General features: G+C 34.4%; 1 protein-coding gene across 4 annotated transcripts in view; it reads right to left on the bottom strand.

Moving 5' to 3' along the window:
• The window catches only part of LOC145247530 (uncharacterized), a 204,434-nt gene that overhangs the window by 18,188 nt on the left and 162,825 nt on the right, over positions 1-23,421 (bottom strand). For all 4 annotated transcript variants that reach the window (XM_080109360.1, XM_080109356.1, XM_080109358.1 and 1 more), the window contains one exon: positions 5,579-5,785. In XM_080109360.1, coding sequence (XP_079965486.1) covers positions 5,579-5,785 — 207 coding nt within the window. The remainder of the gene's footprint in view (positions 1-5,578; positions 5,786-23,421) is intronic.

The following is a 23,421-nucleotide window of genomic DNA, read 5'->3' on the forward strand; positions in this document are numbered from 1 at the left end:
AGTATGATCGAAAATATTTGTAACTGTAGAAATAAGAATAATTGCACATTAAATGGAAACTGTTTAACTGTAAGTGTAGTATACAAATGTGAAGTAGTTACTGTAAATGGCTCTAGAGCTTATGCCAGTTCTGCAAGCACTGCATTCAAAGCGAGTTACAGAAATCATGTGTGCTCATTTAAAATTGAAATACAGTGAGAGAGCGAGAGAGGACAGAAATTACCGACCAAAAGCGTGAGATGGATAGAGAAAGATAGGATACATATATTAACATCTGGTGCAGATATTTTCCGCCGTGCCCCCCCCCCTCTTTCTTTCTTTCTCTCTCTCTCTCTCCCTCATGTAGATATTTTCCGCCGTGCCCCCCTCTCTTTCTTTCTCTCTCTCTCTCTCTCTCTCCCTCATGTAGATATTTTCCGCCGTGCCCCCCTCTCTTTCTTTCTCTCTCTCTTTCTCTCTCCCTCATGTAGATATTTTCCGCCGTGCCCCCTCTCTTTCTTTCTCTCTCTCTCTCTCTCTCTCCCTCATGTAGATATTTTCCGCCGTGCCCCCCTCTCTTTCTTTCTCTCTCTCTCATGTAGATATTTTCCACCGTGCCCTCCCCTCTTTCTCTCTCTCTCTCTCATGTAGATATTTTCTGCCGGAAATGTTTGTTTATATTTCTTCAACATAATAAAAACTGAAACAACCATTACAGTGAGAGAACGAAATAGACATAGATAGCTTGAGAGAGAGAGAGACAGACAGACAGACAGACAGACAGACAGAAAGTGAACGTTTGTTTTATTTCATTCAGATCTGTAGCTGTCAAAAAAGACTTTTTTAAAATTATCCGCTTAGTCACACCTACGACCATTTACATATATAGACTTTTTATTTGATGAATGACTACGAATGGATGAAGTTAGTTCAGGGAACGTATCATTACTAACCAGCTGAGCGTTACCAATATTGATCAAGAGAAGAGTTTGTTAAGCATGTGTATGCAGTGTGATGATGTATAGAATTGAAATCTGGCCAGTGAGTGTTGAAGACCTGTCTCTCTCTTTCTCTCTCTCTCTCTCTCTCTCTCTCTATATATATATATATATATATATATTCCATCTAATTCTGGGTTCTAGCTTTATCATGAAAAAGTGCATGTGAACGGGTATTTATATAAATCTATAATCTCCTCTTAATGTCTAATATATGTAGAAAAAAGCGGTTCATCCTTCGTAGAGACGTGATGTCCCTCAACAAATAGGTTGTTCCGAAATCGTGTCGGGGGAGTCGGTTAATTTCAGTTAATGTTCGTAGATGTGATATCTACCACCTGCATACCAGCAGTAACTATCTTAGTTGTATAGGAAGCGTTACTTGTCACATAGTAGAATGTAGAACTGGATAAAAATATAAAAAATTAAAATCGAGGCATAGCCAATAGATTGCGCCGTAGTCCATATGGTTAAGTCGTCAATATTACACACTTCATGCGATTAATGCAGTTAGGGCAAAGAAGAATTCCATAGTCATTGAAGACACCATTGTTGCAGTGAGACCATTTTTCCTCAATGTTCCTGTAAAAGTGAGACCATTTTTCCACAGACTTTCAGCCAATGAAAAAATTGTCAGTAGTTTCATCTCTACCTGTCTTCAACAAAGATTTGCATATTTTCATATCTACTTGCTCACCAATATTTTTGTTGTTTGTATCTTGTTGATTTTCTTTTCCTAAATAAATGAATAAATAAATAAATGAATAAATAAATGAATAAATGAATAAATAAATGAATAAATGAATAAATAAATAAATAAATAAATGAATAAATAAATAAATAAATGAATAAATAAATAAATAAATGAATAAATAAATAAATAAATGAATAAATAAATAAATAAATAAATGAATAAATAAATAAATAAATGAATAAATGTCCGTGTCGAAAATATAACCCGTATCACAATCGACTAAATTCCAATATTTGAGCCCATATTTTGATGGTTTGCTGGGTATGTATTGCTTAAATCTGCAATGTCCTCTGAATAGGTACAGAATTTCATCCACACAGACATTGGCTGATGGCTTTATTGCCTGCATAAGCTTCTCCCTTATGTGGTTGAATATTTCACAAGCTTTGAAGAATTTCTCATCTATAGTCTTCCTATCATTTCGAGTTTCAATCATCCAAAATTAGAATCTGTCTCTGGACATAGTTAGCTTAGCCTCAGATGATAAATGGCACAACTCGATATTCCAAATATTTAAGGAAAACAAAAAAGAAGGGAAAGAAAAAAGCAGAGGTAAAACATGAAGAATAGGAAAAATGAATAAAAAAATAAAAAAATGAATAAAAAAATAAAAAAATGAATAAAAAAAATCAAAAAATGAATTCGATTCTAGAAAATGTCAAAGATTTATAGCGTAGGTTTAAGGGGTATTAAAAAGAAATTGAAATTCATTAAATCTTGCATAACTGACTTCTAATTACTATGGAAAAAAATGTAATGCAAATCTGAAATATTTAACTTTTCAAATAGTTGTGTCCCGATTATGTCCCCTAACATCTTTTTTAATGCTAAAAAAATAAAAAAATAAATAAAAACTTGGAAAATTGATGTCTTATAGCTAAAGTTAAAATTATGCAAAAATCAAAGAATTTTATTATTCAGCTTTGTATAAAACTAAATATTACCCACATTATTACCCTTTACACCTTGTTCTAAATTTCGTAATGATCGAATAAGTAATTTAGCAATCAACCATTAATCAATTTGAAACAAGAGAATACAATACAGTGTGTTGGGGTTATGAAAACTCTTTCTGTCAGGCATTTCGAAACCTAATGCTTTTCATCAGAAGAGGAATGGATGTGTTAGGTTACAAGACATGGATGCGACGTCAAGCATATTTGGGGGGTCTTATATAGGTGGTATGTAGTGAAGGGCTATCCAGGGGATTATTAGATAATTATGGCTCTTTAAATATGCTAGAGTGGGATTTTAACAGGATCGAGCGGTAGAGCGTACGGAGTACGCTATTAGGAGATTATAATAATAATATGATATGAAAGTTAATTAATTAATTAATTAGGGTCCAGTGAGAGTTATTTATGTTATCTTATGCCATTAAAATAAAAATAAAAGATAAAGTAAAAAAGAATAATAACTAATAAAAAATAAAAAATAAGAGTGTGATAAAGTTTTAAAAAAAACAGAAGATAAAAGTATATATACATAATTTCTATCAAACTTTCACTAAAAGGCAAAAAACGTGTGGTCAAGGTGACATAAAATAAAACCATGTACATTCAAATATATAAACGTATACAGATACCTAACTTTATATATATATATATATGTATATATATATATATATATATATACCCCCGCAAGTTCCTTAAACCCCAAAACTAAAACATTATCGACATACCAAACGCCCCCCCACCTTTCCTCCTTGTTCCCTTCCTCTCTTCCTCTTCCGCCCTCCTCGCACCCCCCTGACCTCATTCACTCTTCCACTCTTTCATCCCAAAATAGCGAACATTTCTGTAAAAGTCTGAGGACGCTACAAACGGCCAAAAAAAAACGGCCGTGTAGCCGAAACAATAATGTAACTTAACAGAAAGATACGGCAATAAAAAAATAAAACGCATATTTGCTCTACAACAGTATTGAGCACTTTCTTCAGTTTTTATTAATTACCATCTCCACTAACTATATATATATATATATATATATAATAGCAATGTACAGACCGAATTTATTAATCATGACGAATTAAAAAATAAAAACTGAAAAGCTGACCTGTAGTTTCTAGCTGATTCTTTCCCTATTATTTTTTTTCTTATTTTTCCCCAATTGTCCCCACCATATTTCCATCTTATATTTTTCTTATTAATCTCAATTTTAGCTCCGTTAAGTGAGGTTTGAAACCGATAAGCTAGCCTTTTCAATTTTTATTTCTTTTAATTCTTATAATTCTTTATAATATATATATATATATATATATAAATATATATATATATATATATATATATGTGTGTGTGTGTGTGTGTGTGTGTGTGTGTGTGTGTGTGTGTGTGTGTGTGTTAATAATTTACTTGAAACATACTCAGTTTATACCAATCGTAATAGGTTAAAAAATCTTTCTATGAAGTTTTTTTATAATGAAACATTTTTTTTAATATAAATTTTGAAAATTTTGAAAAATTGAAAAACATCCAAGCTCAATGAATGCTTTTTATTGGGTTCCAGAGCATATATAGCGCAATATAATAATTTTCCAAGTTCCAAATATCAAGTTTTCTCAGTTGGTCATTCCTTAATTTTAAATTTAATTTTGCCATTACCATGTTGTTTCATATCGCGAAATACGGCACAACCATACTCTTCGAAAGAAGAAGGAACAGGAGGGTGTGTCGGTTGCATGAACAATGTGTTTTTTCTAAGTTTTTTAAGATAAACATCTGATGAGTACGTGATTAAATATGCAGCAAAAACATAATTTCACAGACATGTTAGTTGCAATACAAAACAATAATGCAATGGCTACCTTTTAAAAAGTAATAAATGACCAACTGAGAAAACTTGAAAAATTATGGAAAATTATTATATATATATATATATATATATATATATATATATATATATATATATATATATATATATATATATATATAGAGAGAGAGAGAGAGAGAGAGAGAGAGAGAGAGATGGGGGGAGAGAGAAATAAAAAGGAACAAACCGTATTATGTGTTCATCAACGTTTCGTCTTTATTTCGTGACTTCCTCTGGATGAAATAAAGACGAAACGTTGATGAATACATAATACGGTTTGTTCCTTTTTATTTCTCTATTTTGTCGGAATACTATTTCCATTATCTTCATCATATATATATATATATATATATATATATATATATACATATATATATATGTATATATATATATATATATACATATATATATATATACATATATATATACATATATATATATATACATATATATATATATATACATACATATATATATATATATATACATATATATACATATATATATATATGTATATATATATATATATATATATATATACATATATATATATATATATATATACATATATATATATATATATATACATATATATATATATATATACATATATATATATATATATATATACATATATATATATATATATACATATATATATATATATATATACATATATATATATATATATATACATATATATATATATATATACATATATATATATATACATATATATATATATATATATATACATATATATATATATATATATATATATATACATATATATATATATACATATATATATATATATATATATACATATATATATATATATATATATATATATATATACATATATATATATATATATATATATATATATATATATATATATATATATATATATATATATAATTTTATCAATAGATACAAATAAAGTAATCTATTTATCAAGAGGTAAAAAAAAATGTTTTCAAGATAACAAAAAAAAAACATTCAATGCAACGTAATAGACAACATTAATGGTACGTGCCTTTGATGAGATTCTCTATTCGTGTATACGCCTGCGCATTCCAGCCAGTGATTGCATTATTCGCAACGGCGGCCAAAACAGAAATCAGCAGTAGTATTCCAACTGACAAAGTGGCGACGAGGATGGCCACCAGGGTTTGCGTGCTTAAGACTGGTAAAGCTTGCTGGTTCGCGGTGCTGTTTGCAGACGGAATATCGCTGACCGTTCCTGGAAAAATGTAAGTGAAGAAGAAGTGAGACACGTTTAAAAATAAAGCAACTCCAAATTTAACATAAGTCATCCATATATATATATATATATATATATATGTATATGTATATACTTTTTATTTTTTTTACATAAGCGGTAATATGTTGCTACACATTTATGAAGATGTTTCGGTCAGCTAGTCACTAAAAAACAAACAGAAAGTATATCTTGCCCTACTTCGGTATTCTCCTCTTGTTACAATTCGAAATATAATTCATGCAATATATAGCTCAAGAGTATCTCTCTCTCTTTCTCTCTCCCTTTAGAGAGAGAGAGAGAGAGAGATACAGACAGACAGACAGACAGACAGACAGTTAAAGAAGGCTGAGAGAAACAGGATGTATATATATATATATATATATATATATATATATATATATATATATATGCCGATTAAGCCATATATATTTTATAACTTACTAATTAGCTCTACCTACGTGTTGAGCACTTTTGAAGTAAATACTTAAAGTTTACGCATAAATTTATACTTTCGTATATTAATTTTATGTGAGTAAATGAAGTAGTTATATATATATATATATATATATATATATATATATATAATCAAACTATAAAGATTAAGTTTATAATCCAAAAGCTTCTGCAAACAGAGTAAATATAAATATTAATATTTCTATAGTAATTCCAACCAAAAGATACGAAAAAAAAGCTTGTTATAAAAGAATACAAATTTAAGACTAAATTATATTTTACATGAATTTATTGAGCTACAAGATATCAATATATCTTATTTGAATATCCTGTCGAATAATAATTCCATGTAAAATATAATTTATAGTCTTAAATTTATGCTATATATATATATATATATACATACTAGCATTTCAGCCCGGCGTTGCCCTGGTGTTTTGATGTGTATGTTGAGCAAAAAAAAAAAAAGGTGGTAGTAGGAAGGCAGGCTCGAACCCGTACCGCAAACGAGGAAAAGAACGGGAAAAAAACCTGACGTCTATGCTGTTACGACCACCGCCAAACCGGAAATAACATTTTTTATAATTAAGGCTAGACAATCGAAAAGAGAGGATGACTTTCAAAAATATCGGCGAAAAAAAAAAGACCTCCCCCTGTAGAAAAGTGCCTAGTTTAAGGTGAAGATATTAATGTTTTTAGCCAATTTTTCGATATTTGTCGTCTGAAAGTTCGATCTTCAAAACGATACTGATCTTGTGAAAATCCGTTGCCTCTGTCGAAAGTGTTGGGAAGACATGCAAACATACATACATACATTTATATATTGGTAACTAAAAATTTTCGACCCAAACCAATGAAAAAGCTTGCCCTATCTCTGAATACCCTTTATGTAAAATTTCAAATGTTTAGACCAGAAATTGTCTGAGTAATTTGGTAGAGACCGCGGAGGTCAATTTTTTTTTTAACTTTGACCCCTATTATAACCCCTTAACATTTATTGTTTTAAAGTTATTAAGTTAGATCCATGTTCAAGGAACCTATATACAAAATTTCAAGTGTTTAGACCCAAAATGGTCGAGGGAGTTTGGTAGAGTTCTCAAAGGTAAAATTGTTGAACTTTGACCCCTTAAAAGCCAAATTTCTGGCCGAAAACCAATTACATAGATTTTCCCAAATCTCAGTACCCTGTATATCAAATTTCGAGTCTGTAGACTTAAAATTGACAGAGTTATTGCGTAGAGAGACTGACAAACACACAGACAGACAGGTACACAGACACGTTCACTTTTATAGATATATAGATGTATAATATGTTATAACAAGTCATAAATTTATGTTCTGATATATATATATATAATTACGTGCATAAAAAGTATACCTATGGACACCTTCAAGCAGTCATCAGCATAGGTTAGAGTCGAACTCATGATACCAGTATCTGCAGTCCAATCTCATATATACGCTAGCAGGATCCGTTAACCGGCGTTTCTCCTTAGTAGTATGCCCTACCCCCGTGTAAAAAACAACATAAAAAATTGTTTTACTTTTGTAAGAAATATTGTCCACAGCCAGTTAATTATCAAAGCAAGAGTATATTAAAAGTTTTAAGAAACTATAAAGGGAGTGTTTTCTGTAAATACTAAACAATCATTAATTATTTTACACAATATGTACAGAATTTGGTTTACAGTATAAACAGAACAGTTTATAAACTGAAACAATGTATACGAATTAAAATTTTAGGCAACAGAAAGAGAAATGTTATTTTTTGTTTGAAAGAAATATTGTGCACAGCAAGTTAATTAGGTTTGTAACCCATTTGCGTTTAAATTTATTTTTAACTATCTAAAGTACACAAGTATTTTTCAGTATATATACCTAAAAGCAATTTACAATAGTACGTTGTTTTGTGACCCATTTGCGTTAAAAAATAGAAACAAAACATTTAATATTAATTATTACTCGTACGTGCCCGCAGAAGAAGAAATGTAAAAAACCTAAGCCACCCTGAAAATAGCATCGAGTACCCCCCCCCCCAAAAAAAAAAATTACATTATCCGCAGTACCCAGTTTCAAATTCGTAACTAAACACTCTAGTCAGCTTGGTCACGTAGAATTTCTATGGTTACAGGAAATAACGCCTTCAAAAACTTATCGGATGCGTGAATGAGAAAGAGTAACACAACTGACGACGACGGTCATCTCTCTATCCATCTCTCTTACTTTCTCTCTCTCTCTCTCTCTTCCCATATCTCTCTCACTCTCTCTGTCCCTCTCTATATCTCTACCGTATTTCTCTGTCCCTTCCTTTCTCTCTCTGTCCCTCTCTATATCTTTACCGTATATCTCTGCCCCCCCTCTCTCTCTCTCTGTCCCTCTCTATATCTCTACTGTATCTCTCTGTCCTTCCCTCTCTCTCGAGACTGCACGGTCAAACTCTTCCAAAGCTAAGTTATGCCATTTTCTATCTATAATTTTGAAATCAACCTGTCTTGATATCGCAAAAACTTAGTATTGCAGACATTATTTTCTATTCATTTATTTATTTTTTTCCAGGTTTGAATAAATTTCTGAACATTTCAACTGCACTCATCTTTCTTTTGCTCTTTTTTTCTATTGTTTCTTTTATATCTGTACTATTAACTAAACACTGAAAAATGCTTTTTCTCAGCAGTATGCATTATTTCTTAACCAGTCTAAACTTAGTACCTAAGCCAAATTGTTCTACTCTTAACCAGCTTTTAAACGGGTTCTTCCAAACTAAATTAATACAAAAAAAAACCCCGACCTCACAAATTGAAAGTTCCATTACGGTATCTTATAAAGGTAAAGCTCGAATGCTTAAATCATTCTCTATCGAGGTTAGATAAAGCCAAAAAAATACCCACGCATAATTATGGGAGGGAAGATTATTTTCAAATATTCTCCTAAACTGAGAACGGAGAAACGGACTTATATTAAGTAGATATTAATAAGTCCTTATTTTTTTTTTTTTTTAATGGAGAGTAGATAATACACTATCGTGTTATCAGCAGCTCCAGTAACACTCGCTTCTCCTTTTTTGTCCCTCAATCTTCATTTCCAATGAGTGATTTTTCTGACAAAGAGTGAAGAAAAAGCTGCTTTCCACTTTGTGAACAGTAGCCTGAGATATAGGTAATTTTTCTGTTTCTATGCCTATTCTTGTGGCCATGTCATTAGTACGGCTGCTGGAGGTAAACGTTTCATCTGGGCTGACGTTAACTGCCTGATAGTCAGGGACCCGAACCTTGGTTAACCACTAAGGAGGCTGTCCTATCAGCAGGTGTAAAGTACCGGGGCTGCTGTATTGCCATTTGGTGAATAGATTCTGGACCATGCAGTAGTTTCTGGTGGGCCCTTTCGATGCCATATTAGTGGGTAATTGTTACGGCTTTACCTTATCATGTGCTACAAAAAAAAAATTCCTCGCTTTCTCTCTTTTACTTTCCCTCTCTGTCCTACTCTAACCAAGTCTGTCGACCTGTTCCACAAACCCCAAAAACTCAACATGAAATATTTCAAAAAAAAAAAAAAACACAAATAAACCTCCAATGTAGACCCCTACTACCATGTCTCCTTCTCCCACACCGTTCCAACCTTCCAGAGGTTGAAACCCAATTATAGGAGACGAAACCGGACTTACTCTTTCTAAGCAAAACTGGCATAGGGCCGACCACTTCCCTCGATGTGTTCATAATAAAAGGATGCTCTAACTTAACATCTAAATCTGACCCCCAAGATCGCCATGGGCATGGAATATGCGCCTACATTAAAGATAGCTTCCGTATGGTAGAGATATCTCCAGAGAATACCCTAATTTACCTTATATGTGCTTCCGGGTTGCACTTGCTTACACCAGCGCATTCATATTTGCCCTCTATCGCCCCCACAACAGCGGGGTTACTGTCCTTAAGAGTATATCTGAGAAAATTGACCTCATCCTGTCTGCTCATCCTTCGGCTACCATTCACATTTGCGGTGATTTCAATGTCCATAATGTGGAATGGCTGACCCACTCAAATAAGACAGATGATGAGGGGAGGTTCTGTCATGATTTTGCCATTGCCTATGACCTAACTCAGATTGTTCACGAACCCACCCGTGTGCCCGATACTACTTGTCAATATGCAAGCCTTCTAGACCTTTTTCTCACAACTTCCCCTGAGCTGTGTTCATGTTCCGTTCTACCTCCCCTGGGATCCTCTGACCACACAGTTATATGTGAGATATGTTCATGTTCCGTTCTATCTCCCTAGTTGTATCAGTTAAGATAAAAATGAAATACAATAAGTCTTTAGATGTACCTCTCCACCGTACTGTATATCGATATTCTATGGCTGACTGGGATAGCTTCCGTACATTCATATCTGATCTACCTCTGCATTCCATGTTTAAAAAGGATTTATCCTCTATAGTATCAGACCTGACGGAATGGTAAATTATAGGCATAGACAGATTCATACCATCCAAAAAATTCCAGCAAAAACCTAACAGCCAACCATGGTTCTCCCCAGAATGTGTTGCTGCCATTGTGCACAGAAATCACTTTTTCCATAGCTACCAACGTAATAGATGTACTGAGACTAAAGCTGCCTTCAGGACTGCTAGCAACCACTGTAAAAGAGTAATAAAAAATGCAAGAGAGCTATATGCTCAGTCCATCAAATCCAAAGTAGCTGAGCAACGGCTTGGTTCCCACCAGTTTTGGCAAATAGCAAACAGGATCCTGAGCAGAAGCGTGCGTTCTATCCCAACCATCATCTGAGGTCATCTCATCAGCATCCGACAAGGCCAAACTATTTGCCAAGAACTTTGCAGTTAACTCTAGCCTCTGTGACGAAGGTCATCAACTCCCTGTATTTCCTCCTACAACAGACAACATGCTATCCAACATACAAATATTTGTGCACGAGGTCGTCAAACTAATCAAGAACCTTGATTCCAGTAAAGCAACTGGCCCAGACGGCATTCCAATTATAGTGTTGAAAAAGCTTCAACCAAAACTTGCCCCCATACTTACAAAACTGTTTAAGCATTGCCTTAAGGAGAAGTGCTTTCTAACACCCTGGAAAACCTCGTCAGTATGCCCTGTATTTAAGATCTCAGGTGATAAGTCATCTCCCTCTCAGTACAGACCAATAAGTCTCTTGTGTGTCATGAGTAAGTTACTGGAATCTATATAAAATAAAGTAGTCAACCACCTCAGTAGAAATAACCTCCTTAGTGACATGTAACATGGTTTCTGCTCTGCAAGATCTACAGCTGATGTGCTAACAGTTATATCCCATAGGATTAGTGAATCTCTCGACAAAGGCTTCCTTTCTAGGGCAATGGCTCTTGACATATCGAAGGCCTTCGATAAGGTATGGCATATGGAAATGTTTTCTCAATTATTAAATCATTTCTCTCTGATAGGTTCATAAGAGTTGTGGCTGATGGGCAGCAATCAGAGGCCCATAGTATTAATGCTGGAGTTCCTCAGGGGTCCATCCTGAGCCCAACTCTCTTCCTGATCTATATCAATGATCTCCAAAAACACATACTTAAATCATTCATTGACATCTATGCTGATGACACGACTATCTATGGCAACATATTAAAGGCCATAAATGACAAAGCTCACTCTGATTCCCTCTCCTTTGATCTTGAGCATGTGGTTCAGTAGGGGAAGAGATGGCTGATTACTTTTAATGTATCTAAAACCAACCTCCTAACTTTACATCATCAACACTCTGTCCCTCATCTAGCATCAATTGAAATGGACGGCTCTCGTCTTGGGGAGGCTTCATGTTTTGACAAACTCCTGGGTTTGACCTTTGCTCCTGATCTGAAATGGAACACGTATATCAAGTCTGTTGCCCGGGCTGCTGGGAAAATGGAGGGATCCTTCTACCGCTCCAGAAGATATCTCACTACTGATGCAATTCTCTATCTCTATAAAAGCCAAGTACGTCCAAAGATCGAGTACTGCTGCCACATCTGGGCTGGAGCTTCAAAAAAAACCTATCCTGCCTTGGCAAAGTACAAAATAGACTTGGTGGCTTAGTGGGGGATGGTCTCTTCTCTTCCCTGCAACCTCTCTCCCACAGAAGAGACGTTGCAAGCCGGTCTTTGTTTTATCGTTATTTCCATGGCAAGTGCTCATCCGAGCTCCAATCTCTGCCCCCCCCTCGCCAATCCTTCATGATAAACACCCATCTAGCTAAAACCACTGTCAGTAATTTCCCTCACTCTTTATCTGTGCCTAAATCAAAACATAGATTCCATGAACATAGCTTTTTTCTGAGAAGTGCATGCCTGTGGAATTCTCTTCCGTTTGCCTCTTTCCAACCTGGCTACAACTTGGACGTCTTCAAGTCCAACATAAACAAATTCCTGATTAATCGCCCGCTTAAGTAAGACACTTTATCAAATCTCCAATACCAACTTCAATAAAATATACGATATTATCCCATTATTGTACACAAAATAACCCTTATCCCCAAATGGCCTATGGGCCTTGATAAGTGGTGATCCCCATGTAAACAACAAATATATATATATATATATATATATATATACGCATATATTTGCTTGGCATAGCCTCTTGCTCTTGCTCGCTGTTTGTTTGTCCATGTAGGAATTTTAGTGTACTAAAAACTAATATAGTAAACGAAGTATTATATTTAGGAAATAAAGGGGGAAAAAAAGAAAACGGTCGGTTTGTTTTTTAACTCGCAGCCCATGCGAATAGTCAGAACTGATTGAGGGAGAATTTATTCTTTTTGTAACTGGAAACGGAAAGGTAATGGGTTGTCTATAAGTTTATTGGCAAGTTACAAAGGTAGACAGGGCGGTATATGTATGATGTGTATAAGAGTTCCTGGTGTAGACTGGTGGTGCTATGAGGACTTTAGATTTAGAAGGGATAATGGGAACTACTTTCTATAAAGTTGACGATCGTGATGATGTTTCTCATAGGATGAAAGGTAGGATTTTAATATAAGGAACAAATATGTCTAAAATGACTTTCTAAACTTACATATGATGGTGGATAATATTTCCAACATAATAAATTTGTATGTTGCATCTGTTGTTGTAAACCTAGTAGTATAATTTCTGCAATCATTATTATGAACGGGGGTGCGTCTATGGTAGCAGCAGTAGCAACAGCAAACATATGTAAATATAGAGCCGTATGTGAGGCTATTTCTCAGCAAGAAAGTAAGAAAGAAAAAAAAATAGATATGTTTCCATTTTTTTCGGATTTTAATCAAAACTTTATTTCCTTTTGTCAGGAATTGTAAACGCCAACTGAATTAAAGGAAAAATTGTAAGATGGTCAACATTATGAACTTTGTAATATAGACATTTGTCATTCATTCACTATATATATATATATATATATACTAGCTGTGCCCGTTCACGCGTTACTGTGGCTTAGTGGAAAAAAAAATGCTGAGGATTACGGAAATGCCCTCTCCCCTCTGAAATCCTCACAGGACACCTGTTTTTTTTTATATCACGTTAATCTCATCAATTACAAACGTAACACTCAGTTTTAAAAAAAGAAAGTTTTTTAACATATTATTTTTATGATTTTTATCGTTGAATTTGATGTTTTTTTGTTTTGTTTTTTTTGTAAATGTGACAACGGGAATACCGTGGCCCAATCACCGCAAAAATACTTCGAACTCATCAAACTTACAAACCAAAATTCTAAATGAAATGAAGCGTCAATTATTTATTTATTTTTGCTGCACTTTTCTTTATGTTAATACATTGGGTAACTTTGGAAGTGGGCTCCCTCGCTTCCATCGCAACGTATTAACAAGATGTTCCTGTGGGTATGGTATTAACCAACCATTGTCAATCCACATCTGAAGTTCTTCTTCATATGCGGCCCTATTCTTGGTAGAAACTGCATACTCTGGAATCGTGTTGCACAGCCGATCTGGTTCCTGGCCCATGGCTCATTTCCACTTTGCAGTCCACACCCTGTCGTGTCAACAGGCGCCATATTGTGAAACGCGTCGGGCCACAATCCGTCATGGTCAAAAAATGTTTGTCCCCATAATGTGTTATGTCCATCCCTACTCGCTGCCAGTTGCCCTCCTCCCAGACCTCTAGATCCAGAAGTGCTACATTGCTCCCTTTTTGACGCCACTCTCTCAGTTTAGCAGCGCACACATCTGCGTTTCCGGTAAACGCATCAACATGCCGATTCAACTCTCGGTAATCCATTACGGGACGAATTCTTTCTTTCGTAGGTTGTTCAACAGCCATGAGCGGAATTAATCCCTTGGCTACGACATGTTGCTTGGAATTGATGCAATACAAGCACTAGGAGGCGTTACAATCACAGCAGCTAGAGGTATCAGGCTTGGAGAAGGGAAAGACGTCTGTGCAGCCATGTCGATTGAAGAAAAGGACTTCTGTGCTACATTTGATGACAACGAAAGGGTGTGGACTGCAAAGTGGAAATGGGCCATGGGCCAGGAACCAGATCGGCTGTGCAATACGATTCCAGAGTATGCAGTCCACACCCTGTCGTGTCAACAGGCGCCATATTGTGAAACGTGTCGGGCCACAATCCGTCATGGTCAAAAAATGTTTGTCCCCATAATGTGTTATGTCCATCCCTACTCGCTGCCAGTTGCCCTCCTCCCAGACCTCTACGCCTAGCACGGGCACTCCATCCTTTAGGCGCTTAGGGTCTTTGCTTATTAACCCAAACACTTTTAGTTTTATTCGAACTGCATCTGCAGACATTATGTCCTCATTAACATAGATGTCATCTATGTAGGCTGAAGCAGCTTTTGCTGTGGTCTCATCCTGCATCAAAACAGTTTTAATAATGGTTGTCATAATCAAGGGTGCTACGTTTAGGCCAAAACCCAAACATGTCAAACAATATAGTTTTCCCTTGAGTAGTACTGTCTGAAACGGTCATAATGACTCATGGACACGTATCTGCAGGTAGGCCCTCTTTAGATCCAGAAGTGCTACATTGCTCCCTTTTTGACGCCACTCTCTCAGTTTAGCAGCGCACACATCTGCGTTTCCGGTAAACGCATCAACATGCCGATTCAACTCTCGGTAATCCATTACGGGACAAATTCTTTCTTTGCTAGGTTGTTCAACAGCCATGAGCGGAATTAATCCCTTGGGTGGTCCCTTCACCACAACATATAAATTTGGCAGAACTTGATGCCACGTTAAAAGGTCTTAATCTCGCATTGCAATGGCAGACTAATGTTGTGCATCTCCACACTGACTCATTGTGTGTTTACCATTGGTTAACCGACACCTTGACTGGAAAGGCTCGAGTTAAGACTAGAGCTGCAAGTGAAATGCTAGTACGAAGGAGACTAGCAATAATTAAGCGTCTAGTTGACGAATACAGCTTGCAGGTAGACATTACGTTAGTCTCGTCGATGCAGAATTTGGCTGATAGCTTGACTCGAGTACCAAAGAGGTGGATCGATGCAATGAGGCGGGGATCCGATCTTCAACAACAAACATGCGCGACTGTAACGGATCAATTAACACCTGACCAGATCCGCATGATACACCAGCAGAGTGGACATCCTGGAATTCAGAGGACTGCATATGTTGTCCAGAGTGCATAGGAATGACCCTGCCCGGGGTGAGTGGCAAGTGTCTGGAAACGAACTAAATGCATGGGTTGACGCAAGTTCGTTGGCTACAGGTGTCATGTTGGAGCAACTAGGTGTTGTTGTGGAAGATGCATGCTGGCTTCGTCCGAAAAATGATGATTCTCTCCAACAAATGATGGCCGAAATAGTTTAAAACCAACACAAAGTCAAGTATCTCGATTCCTTTGTGTTCTTAAACCAAAGGAAATGGTTGATTGTTGAATTGCGCCCCCGTTGTATCAAAGTACCTGCAGAATGTCTTCTTGGTTCCTCCTCTTCTCTTCTCTCTCCAATAATCGAGCACAGCATATAATAACAAAACTCTAAAGCACGTCTGACAGCACTGACTTCTGCCAACAGTTTCGCCCTCCTCTTAACAACACAGGCTTTTTATATCGCAAAATCGTTCACCTCTATTTGCATATTCTTCTAACTCACGTGATCACTACTCTATAAATAAGAGTCTTGACCGTTTTCTTTTCTTTCTTTTTATTTATTTTCGGTGACCGACCCGCACGTGGTCTATCCAGGTAAGTCACGCATTTCTCCACACTTTATTTAGGCACGCATTTACCAGGAAAGAACGAATTACTATTTCGTTATCCTTCTTACTGAAACGAAATTGTTATTTCTAGTATGTAGTATTACTATTTCGGGTTCTCCTGACCCTTGTATCTCCCAATTTTTAGTCTGCTAAAATTTTAATCACGTGATTATGGTTTAGCGACAATAAAATAAACCATTCATGCAATTGTTAATTGTTATGAATTTAGCTAATTACGTTTGGCGGGTGTTTTGTATTCTGTAGTTTCACGTAACAATTTAACAAACAAAAAAAAGAAACCTTGAATTTATATACCGGGAGTTTATTATATATATATATATATTCTTGTTGAGTGAGGGGGGGTGATTAATCTAGCGAGATGAAAGGCCGTTTGAATAAATGCACAATGATTTAAATTTGTAATTATTAAAAAAAAAAAATCCTGTATAACTTGTGGAGAATGCTGTGTTTTATGCTTGTTCTAAAAATGGAACGGAAATTTAAATTTCCTTTCGTTTTATTGTGCTCTCTGTAATCGAAAGTGTAATACTCAACAGTTGTTCTTTTATATATATATATATATATATATATATATATATATATATATATATATATATATATATATATATGTATACTAGCAAAAGTACCCGTCGTTGACTGGGTTAAAAAACAGCCCACAGAAAATGAAATCTGATTTATGAAAGTATGATAGGTTATGAAAAGGAAGGGTTGTAAAGAGATAGCTTCGAATTTGGGGGTATCAAAACCAAAGCAAAATATGATGAAAGTAAAAATAAAATAGATAAACCCCATGATTTATTATACCATACCTGTTCACACTGAAACACTTATCACAATATTCTGTGGATCTATATTAAAAAAAACTTGTTAAACTTTGTGACATATTTTCATTCTATGGAGGTCAGGCGCGAACGAACACACCATAATTTTATTATACCATATTTCTTCAAACTGATACATAATTATCAAAGTATACTTACGCAGATAGATATGAAAAGTCTTTATTAAAGTTTGTGCCTATTTCCATTCTATGGAGGCCAGGCGCGAACGCAGACCCCACAATTTTATTATACCATCCCTATTTAAGTTAAAACATACTTATCAAAGTATTATTATGTATATCTATATCAAAAACACTTGTAAACGTTTTTTTTTTTTTATTTTTTAATTTTTTATTTCCATACTTTGTGGACCAGGCGCATACGCAGACCCGACAATTTTAATGAATCATCATTATGCCAGATCAAACACACCCATTCCTGTGTCTCGATACATCTTCTATCATTATATGTGATCAGTTTTCTATAATAGTCAACCATATAGGAGCCTATTCGTGACCAGACACACACACAGACGTTCAGCTTTATAGTATATATATATATATATATATATATATATATATATATATATATATATATATATATATATATATATAAAGAAGATTTATTTTTGTTATAAAAATGAAATTCTATGAACAAAAACGAAATAATTTAATTTAAAAAAGTCAATTTGGTATACCTTTTGTGGTAATTTTTATGCATACGCCGAACTCCTCGATTACATATGAAATGTTGACTTTTATATGTTTTTGAGTATGCATACAACGAATAAACACCCCGAACTCCCCTTTTTAAGAACGTCTTTCTGAATAGACACCTCCAACCTCCCCACGTTAAGAACGGCTTTCTGAATAGACACCTCCAATTTTGTCAGCATATCCCAAAGCCTATAAAAGATGACATGTTGAATGTGAACGATGAGTTGGACCTAATGTAAAAATGTACCGAACGTAAAAGCGGAACGAAATGTTAATTTTCGTTCCATTTTTAAAACAACCATAAGACAGAGCATTCTCCGCAAGTTTTACCAAAAATCATATTATGTTCAGTTATCCTGTACTTTCACTTAACAATGAAATAAACCAAGAGATAGTGTAAAACTTCAATTTATCGTGAAAACACTATAATTAAAAAGAAAATAGCACTATACTATATATACACTATACTAAAAAAAAAGGTAGAACGCTAATATAAGTGCATACCGTCTTCAAAACAGTAAATATAATAATATGTTGGTTTTTGAGGCAAGGCTGTAAGCATAGTATCTGTTCCGATGCTGCACGTTAATAAGGCAAACACACGCGCACACAAAGAAGCAAAAGTTTATTTACGAACTAAAGCATGGAATCCTATCCTAATTAAATGTAACGAAACTTCTTGTGTGTATTTATCATTTATTAATTTTTTTTTGTATTAACTGCAATACTTTGTTTCAATAAATTCACATATTACTGTAAAAAAAAAATAATAAAACCTAAACATCTAAACAGAAAAAAAAGAAAAAATATAAATGATAGTAATAATAATTTTTTTTTTAAAAAAGTATAAACTGAATGGAAATATCATGTTACTTTGATTCTATATTAACCGAGCAATGATACGTTAATGAAATGAGGTCACTCCGTATTCGTTACGTTGTTGTAATCTCTGTCTCTGTCTTTATCTCTCTCTCTCTTTCTCTCCCGTGTTCAGAAAATAAGGGGGGAAATGTATGATTAAACGAAAAGTATGTAAATCTAAATATTCCCAGAGAAAAAAGGAAACAACAAAGCAAACTTTTGGCCTGCGATAGTTGGCTGTAATGTAAATATATATATATATATATATATATATATATATATATATATATATATATATATATATATATATATATACTTTTTATTTGTTTTTACAAAAGAATTAATATGTCGATACACGTTCATGAGCATGTTTCGGTCAGCTAGTTACTAGTAAATAGAGACCTCTTCAAACGATATATCTTATACAAAAGCTGAGTCAATAATGAAAATCGTTCAGGTATTCAGCGTCACAAAAAATTATTATCAGGAGGTCACATGACATGTTATTCAAAATAGAAGTAAAAAATAAAAAGTGAAATGGTTTTTAATATATCGGAAGAAGACAAAAAGAGGGGGCGTGGATTAAGGTTTGTATTGAAATAGAGAAAAAAAAAATGAGGAAAAATATAAAGAAAGGAAGGAAGGAAAGAACGGGGAGGTTAAGAATACAAAGATAAAAATTAGATTAAAAAAATAGACATATTAATTTTTACGTAAAAACAAGGTGAAAATATATCTTTCCCTACTTTGGTATGGAGCACTCTTATATTAACCTTATTAAAAATCCATTGGTTGCTTTGCATCTGGAAAATATTAACCTGGAGTTAGGTTGACAAGAAAGTTCTTGCGGTTTTTAATTTTTAAATTTAGATGAACATATCTCAGCTCAAAGAAAAATTTATTGATCGAAATTAGCACCGTCAGAATCAACACAATTTTGCCAACGCAAAACAAGTGTATTTTATGCCAGTAACGTAAAAATCTTGCGTTCTGGTGGCGATGAAGCTGCTGAAGGCATTTTTGATATCGCTTAGGTTTTTGAAGCATTTCTCACGCAAAAAGCTGTCAAGATGCTTGAAAAAGTGGTAGTCGGTGGGTGAGAGGTCTGAAGAGTATGGTAGATGAGGCCAATTTGTTCATCTTCTGCAGGGTCGGTTTAGCAATGTAAGGTCAGGTAGCATCGTGGAGAATTGATTAATGCTGGGTGTTATTGCCAAAGTTTCTGATGCATTTCATTCATTTGTGGACCGTACTTCACCGCCATAATGGTGTCGCCTGCATTCAAAAAACTGTAATTGATGAGACCGGTCGCAGACTACCAAACAGTCAACATGACCTTCTTTTGGTGTAACTCTGGCTTCAGGAAGTGTCATGGAGCTTCGTCGGCATATGACCATGGAGCTGAATATTGCCAGTTGTCGTAAAGAACCCACTTTTCATCTCAAGTCACAACCCAGGGTCGTTTTTGTTGTGTAAAAGAAGAGAAGATGACATTTTATAACAATGTTACTTTTTGTTATATTGATGTTGTCATTCGATTCATGAGGCATCCATTTATCAAATTTTTTTGTCTTTCCAATCTCTCAAGTGGTTGGAAATCGTCGTATACGTTACGTCTAATTCAGAAGCAAATTCTCAAACAGTTGTGCATAAATTGGCTTTAACTAAAGCTCTTAATTGATCGTTTTCAACATCCGATGGTCGACCACTACACTCATCATCTTCAAGACTCATCGCCGCCACGAAATTTCTTAAACCACCATTGTGCTATACGTTCTGTGCATTCAGTAGTGGTTCCTGGGCCAAACGCTCCGTTGATATTGCGAGCTGTTTCAGCAGCTTTTTAGCCTAGCTTGAATTGAAATAATAAAATTGTGTGAATTTGCTTTTTTCCATCTTGTATTTAACGTTCTGAAAAGAAGACATAATTGTTTTAAAAATTTAAACGATTAGATAAAGCGAAAAACGGTCTTTAAAATGATATATAAAGTAAAGGTATTATAACGAAAACTTATTTGAAAATACATCATCTGAAATCAAAATTAAAAATTCTGCAAGAACTTTTTTTCTCAACCTAATATATATATATATATAGTGTTATAATGGAATAATTCCAGGAGGAAATCCGAGTATGAGATTTTTATATTATATATATATATATATATATATATATATATATATATATATATATATATATATATATATATATACTGTGTGTGCAAAATCAAGACTTCAAGACAAGGTGTTGATGGCAACGAAAAGTGTATTTCATTTTATGTTACAATTGTTTCAATGTCCAGTTCGACAATTTCAATCATTATATCGTTTGAAAATTTCCAAAAACCAGCATTTCTTCAGACTTTATGAATAAACACACTTTTGGCAATGTAGCATTTTTTGAATGGAAAGAAAAAAGAGGAGGGGTATCCTTAACAGGAAAAACATGCGAGAAACATTTACCTTCGTTGTGGTTACGGAAAAGTATATTACATATAAGTCTATATATATATATATATATATATATATATATATATGTGTGTGTGTGTGTGTGTGTGTGTGTGTGTGTGTGTGACATGATGCGGACCGAGCGATGCCAATTGACCTTGCTAGTCGACACGAATTCAGAGGAATCTGCACGGCTGAATTCTAATGATGATGATGATGGTTTGATGTTGTTTTAAACAGAAATGTCTATGGGATTTTTTCAGAAAGAAAAAAAAAATTGTTATCTTATTGCTATTGTAAATCCGTTAACAACGAAAAGGTTGTTTTTAGACCCTCTGTTGAGCGATATGAAGAAATCCAGAGATTCTTAAGCTGACAGCTTGGGGTGGGAATCGGGGGTGAGGGGTCGCTGCCAGGCATTGTTCGACCTGGAGGTGACTAATAGCTCCTAATTACATAAGTGAACACCTCAGTGCAATGAGGGTTAAAAAATGGGGATGGATAAAGCCGAAAGGAGGAGTAGAAATTAGGGAAAAAGAAAGAGGGAGGAAATTCAAAAGGAAAGAAAGGGAGTACAAATTAATAGGATAAAAGAAGAGAGTGAGAGAAAAAGAAAGAAAGAATAACTCCAAAAAGGTGGAAGGAGGAATGACTGATTTGATAAAAACAAGACACTTGGCTAATTGGTGTCTTTTTTCGCTGATCCCTTTCCGTGGACTGACGGTAGATGAAGAACAGAGAACTTGGTAAAAGAAACAAAACTGCCAGCCCCCTAAGTTGCATGACTAGGCAGTGTGTAACTATTATATTGTAAAGTCAAAGACAATAATCAATTCTATGTTAAGAAAACCCAATTAAGTTTTGACTTTCTTTTCTTTGATTGGAACGCCGTTGTGAATGCAATATATTTCTCCGATAGCCCAGGTGACGGTTGGAAGCTGATTTGAAAGCGGAACCGGAGAGCAACTGACGACGGCGGCGAAGACGAATTCGACCACTAGACGAAATCACGAGTAACGCCACAGGTATCGGCTACGGGTGCATTTCAATCACGAGTCTATGCACCTGAGCTGAGCTGCACTGGAGGCGTTACATATATATATATATATATATATATATATATATATATATATATATATATATATATATAATAGATTGAGAAAAAGTTATTGTAGAATTTTTGATTTAATATATATATATATATACATATATATATATATATATATATATATATATATACTGATGTCATTTGGGGCAAACCATATAGTCAGCCTATTTGAAAATAATGAGCTGTTTTATCACTGGCGATAAGAAGCTACTGATCACGTGGTCTCTAATCTGACGTGAACGTTAATGTGATAAGGTTTTTAAGTAGAAATTTTTTATTAGATAATCACTGTTTTTAAAATTTCTTAAGGGCTCGAATATCGAAATAGTTTTTCTTATAACCTGCCTGCTGTATGTAACATGCATCCCAGTAAAGATACATTTTTAATAACTTTTAAAATTAGATAATAATTGTTGTGGTTGCAAGGTTGAACAATAATTAGTAAGGAAATACAATGAAGACGCAAACAACAAGATAACGCAATAATAAGTGTATTAAAGAAAAGGTATATTTACAATATGTACAAATGACGGTGTCGAGTCAGAGAGTCTTGGTGGGAGGACATGTACGCTCTTCGGCGTCACTTCCGGTGGCATTTGAGTAAGACACACCAAGGCCAACCTAGGCTTGCCATTTATAGTGTTATGTTATTCGCATATGCAAATAAGTGGTTGCCACCACAACAATAATCAAGAGAGAATTATATATATATATATATATATATATATATATATATATATATATATATATATATATATATATATATATATATGATTTCGCTCTACATTAATGAAGATGATTGTTTTTGGTTGAAATTCTGTTTTGTTTTCCTACTCATGAACAATTAAATTATAAAATGGAGCACTTGCCATGAAAATAACGACAAAGCAGAAACATGCTGGCAACGTCTCTTTTGTGTTTGCAAACAAGAGAAAAGGGCAGCAACTACTAGGTTTCGAAATCGGTTTTAAACTTTGTCAAGGGAGG

The sequence above is a fragment of the Euprymna scolopes genome, chromosome 25 (assembly GCF_053919585.1).
Source record: "Euprymna scolopes isolate OS-2025 chromosome 25, ASM5391958v1, whole genome shotgun sequence".
Taxonomy (NCBI): domain Eukaryota; kingdom Metazoa; phylum Mollusca; class Cephalopoda; order Sepiida; family Sepiolidae; genus Euprymna; species Euprymna scolopes.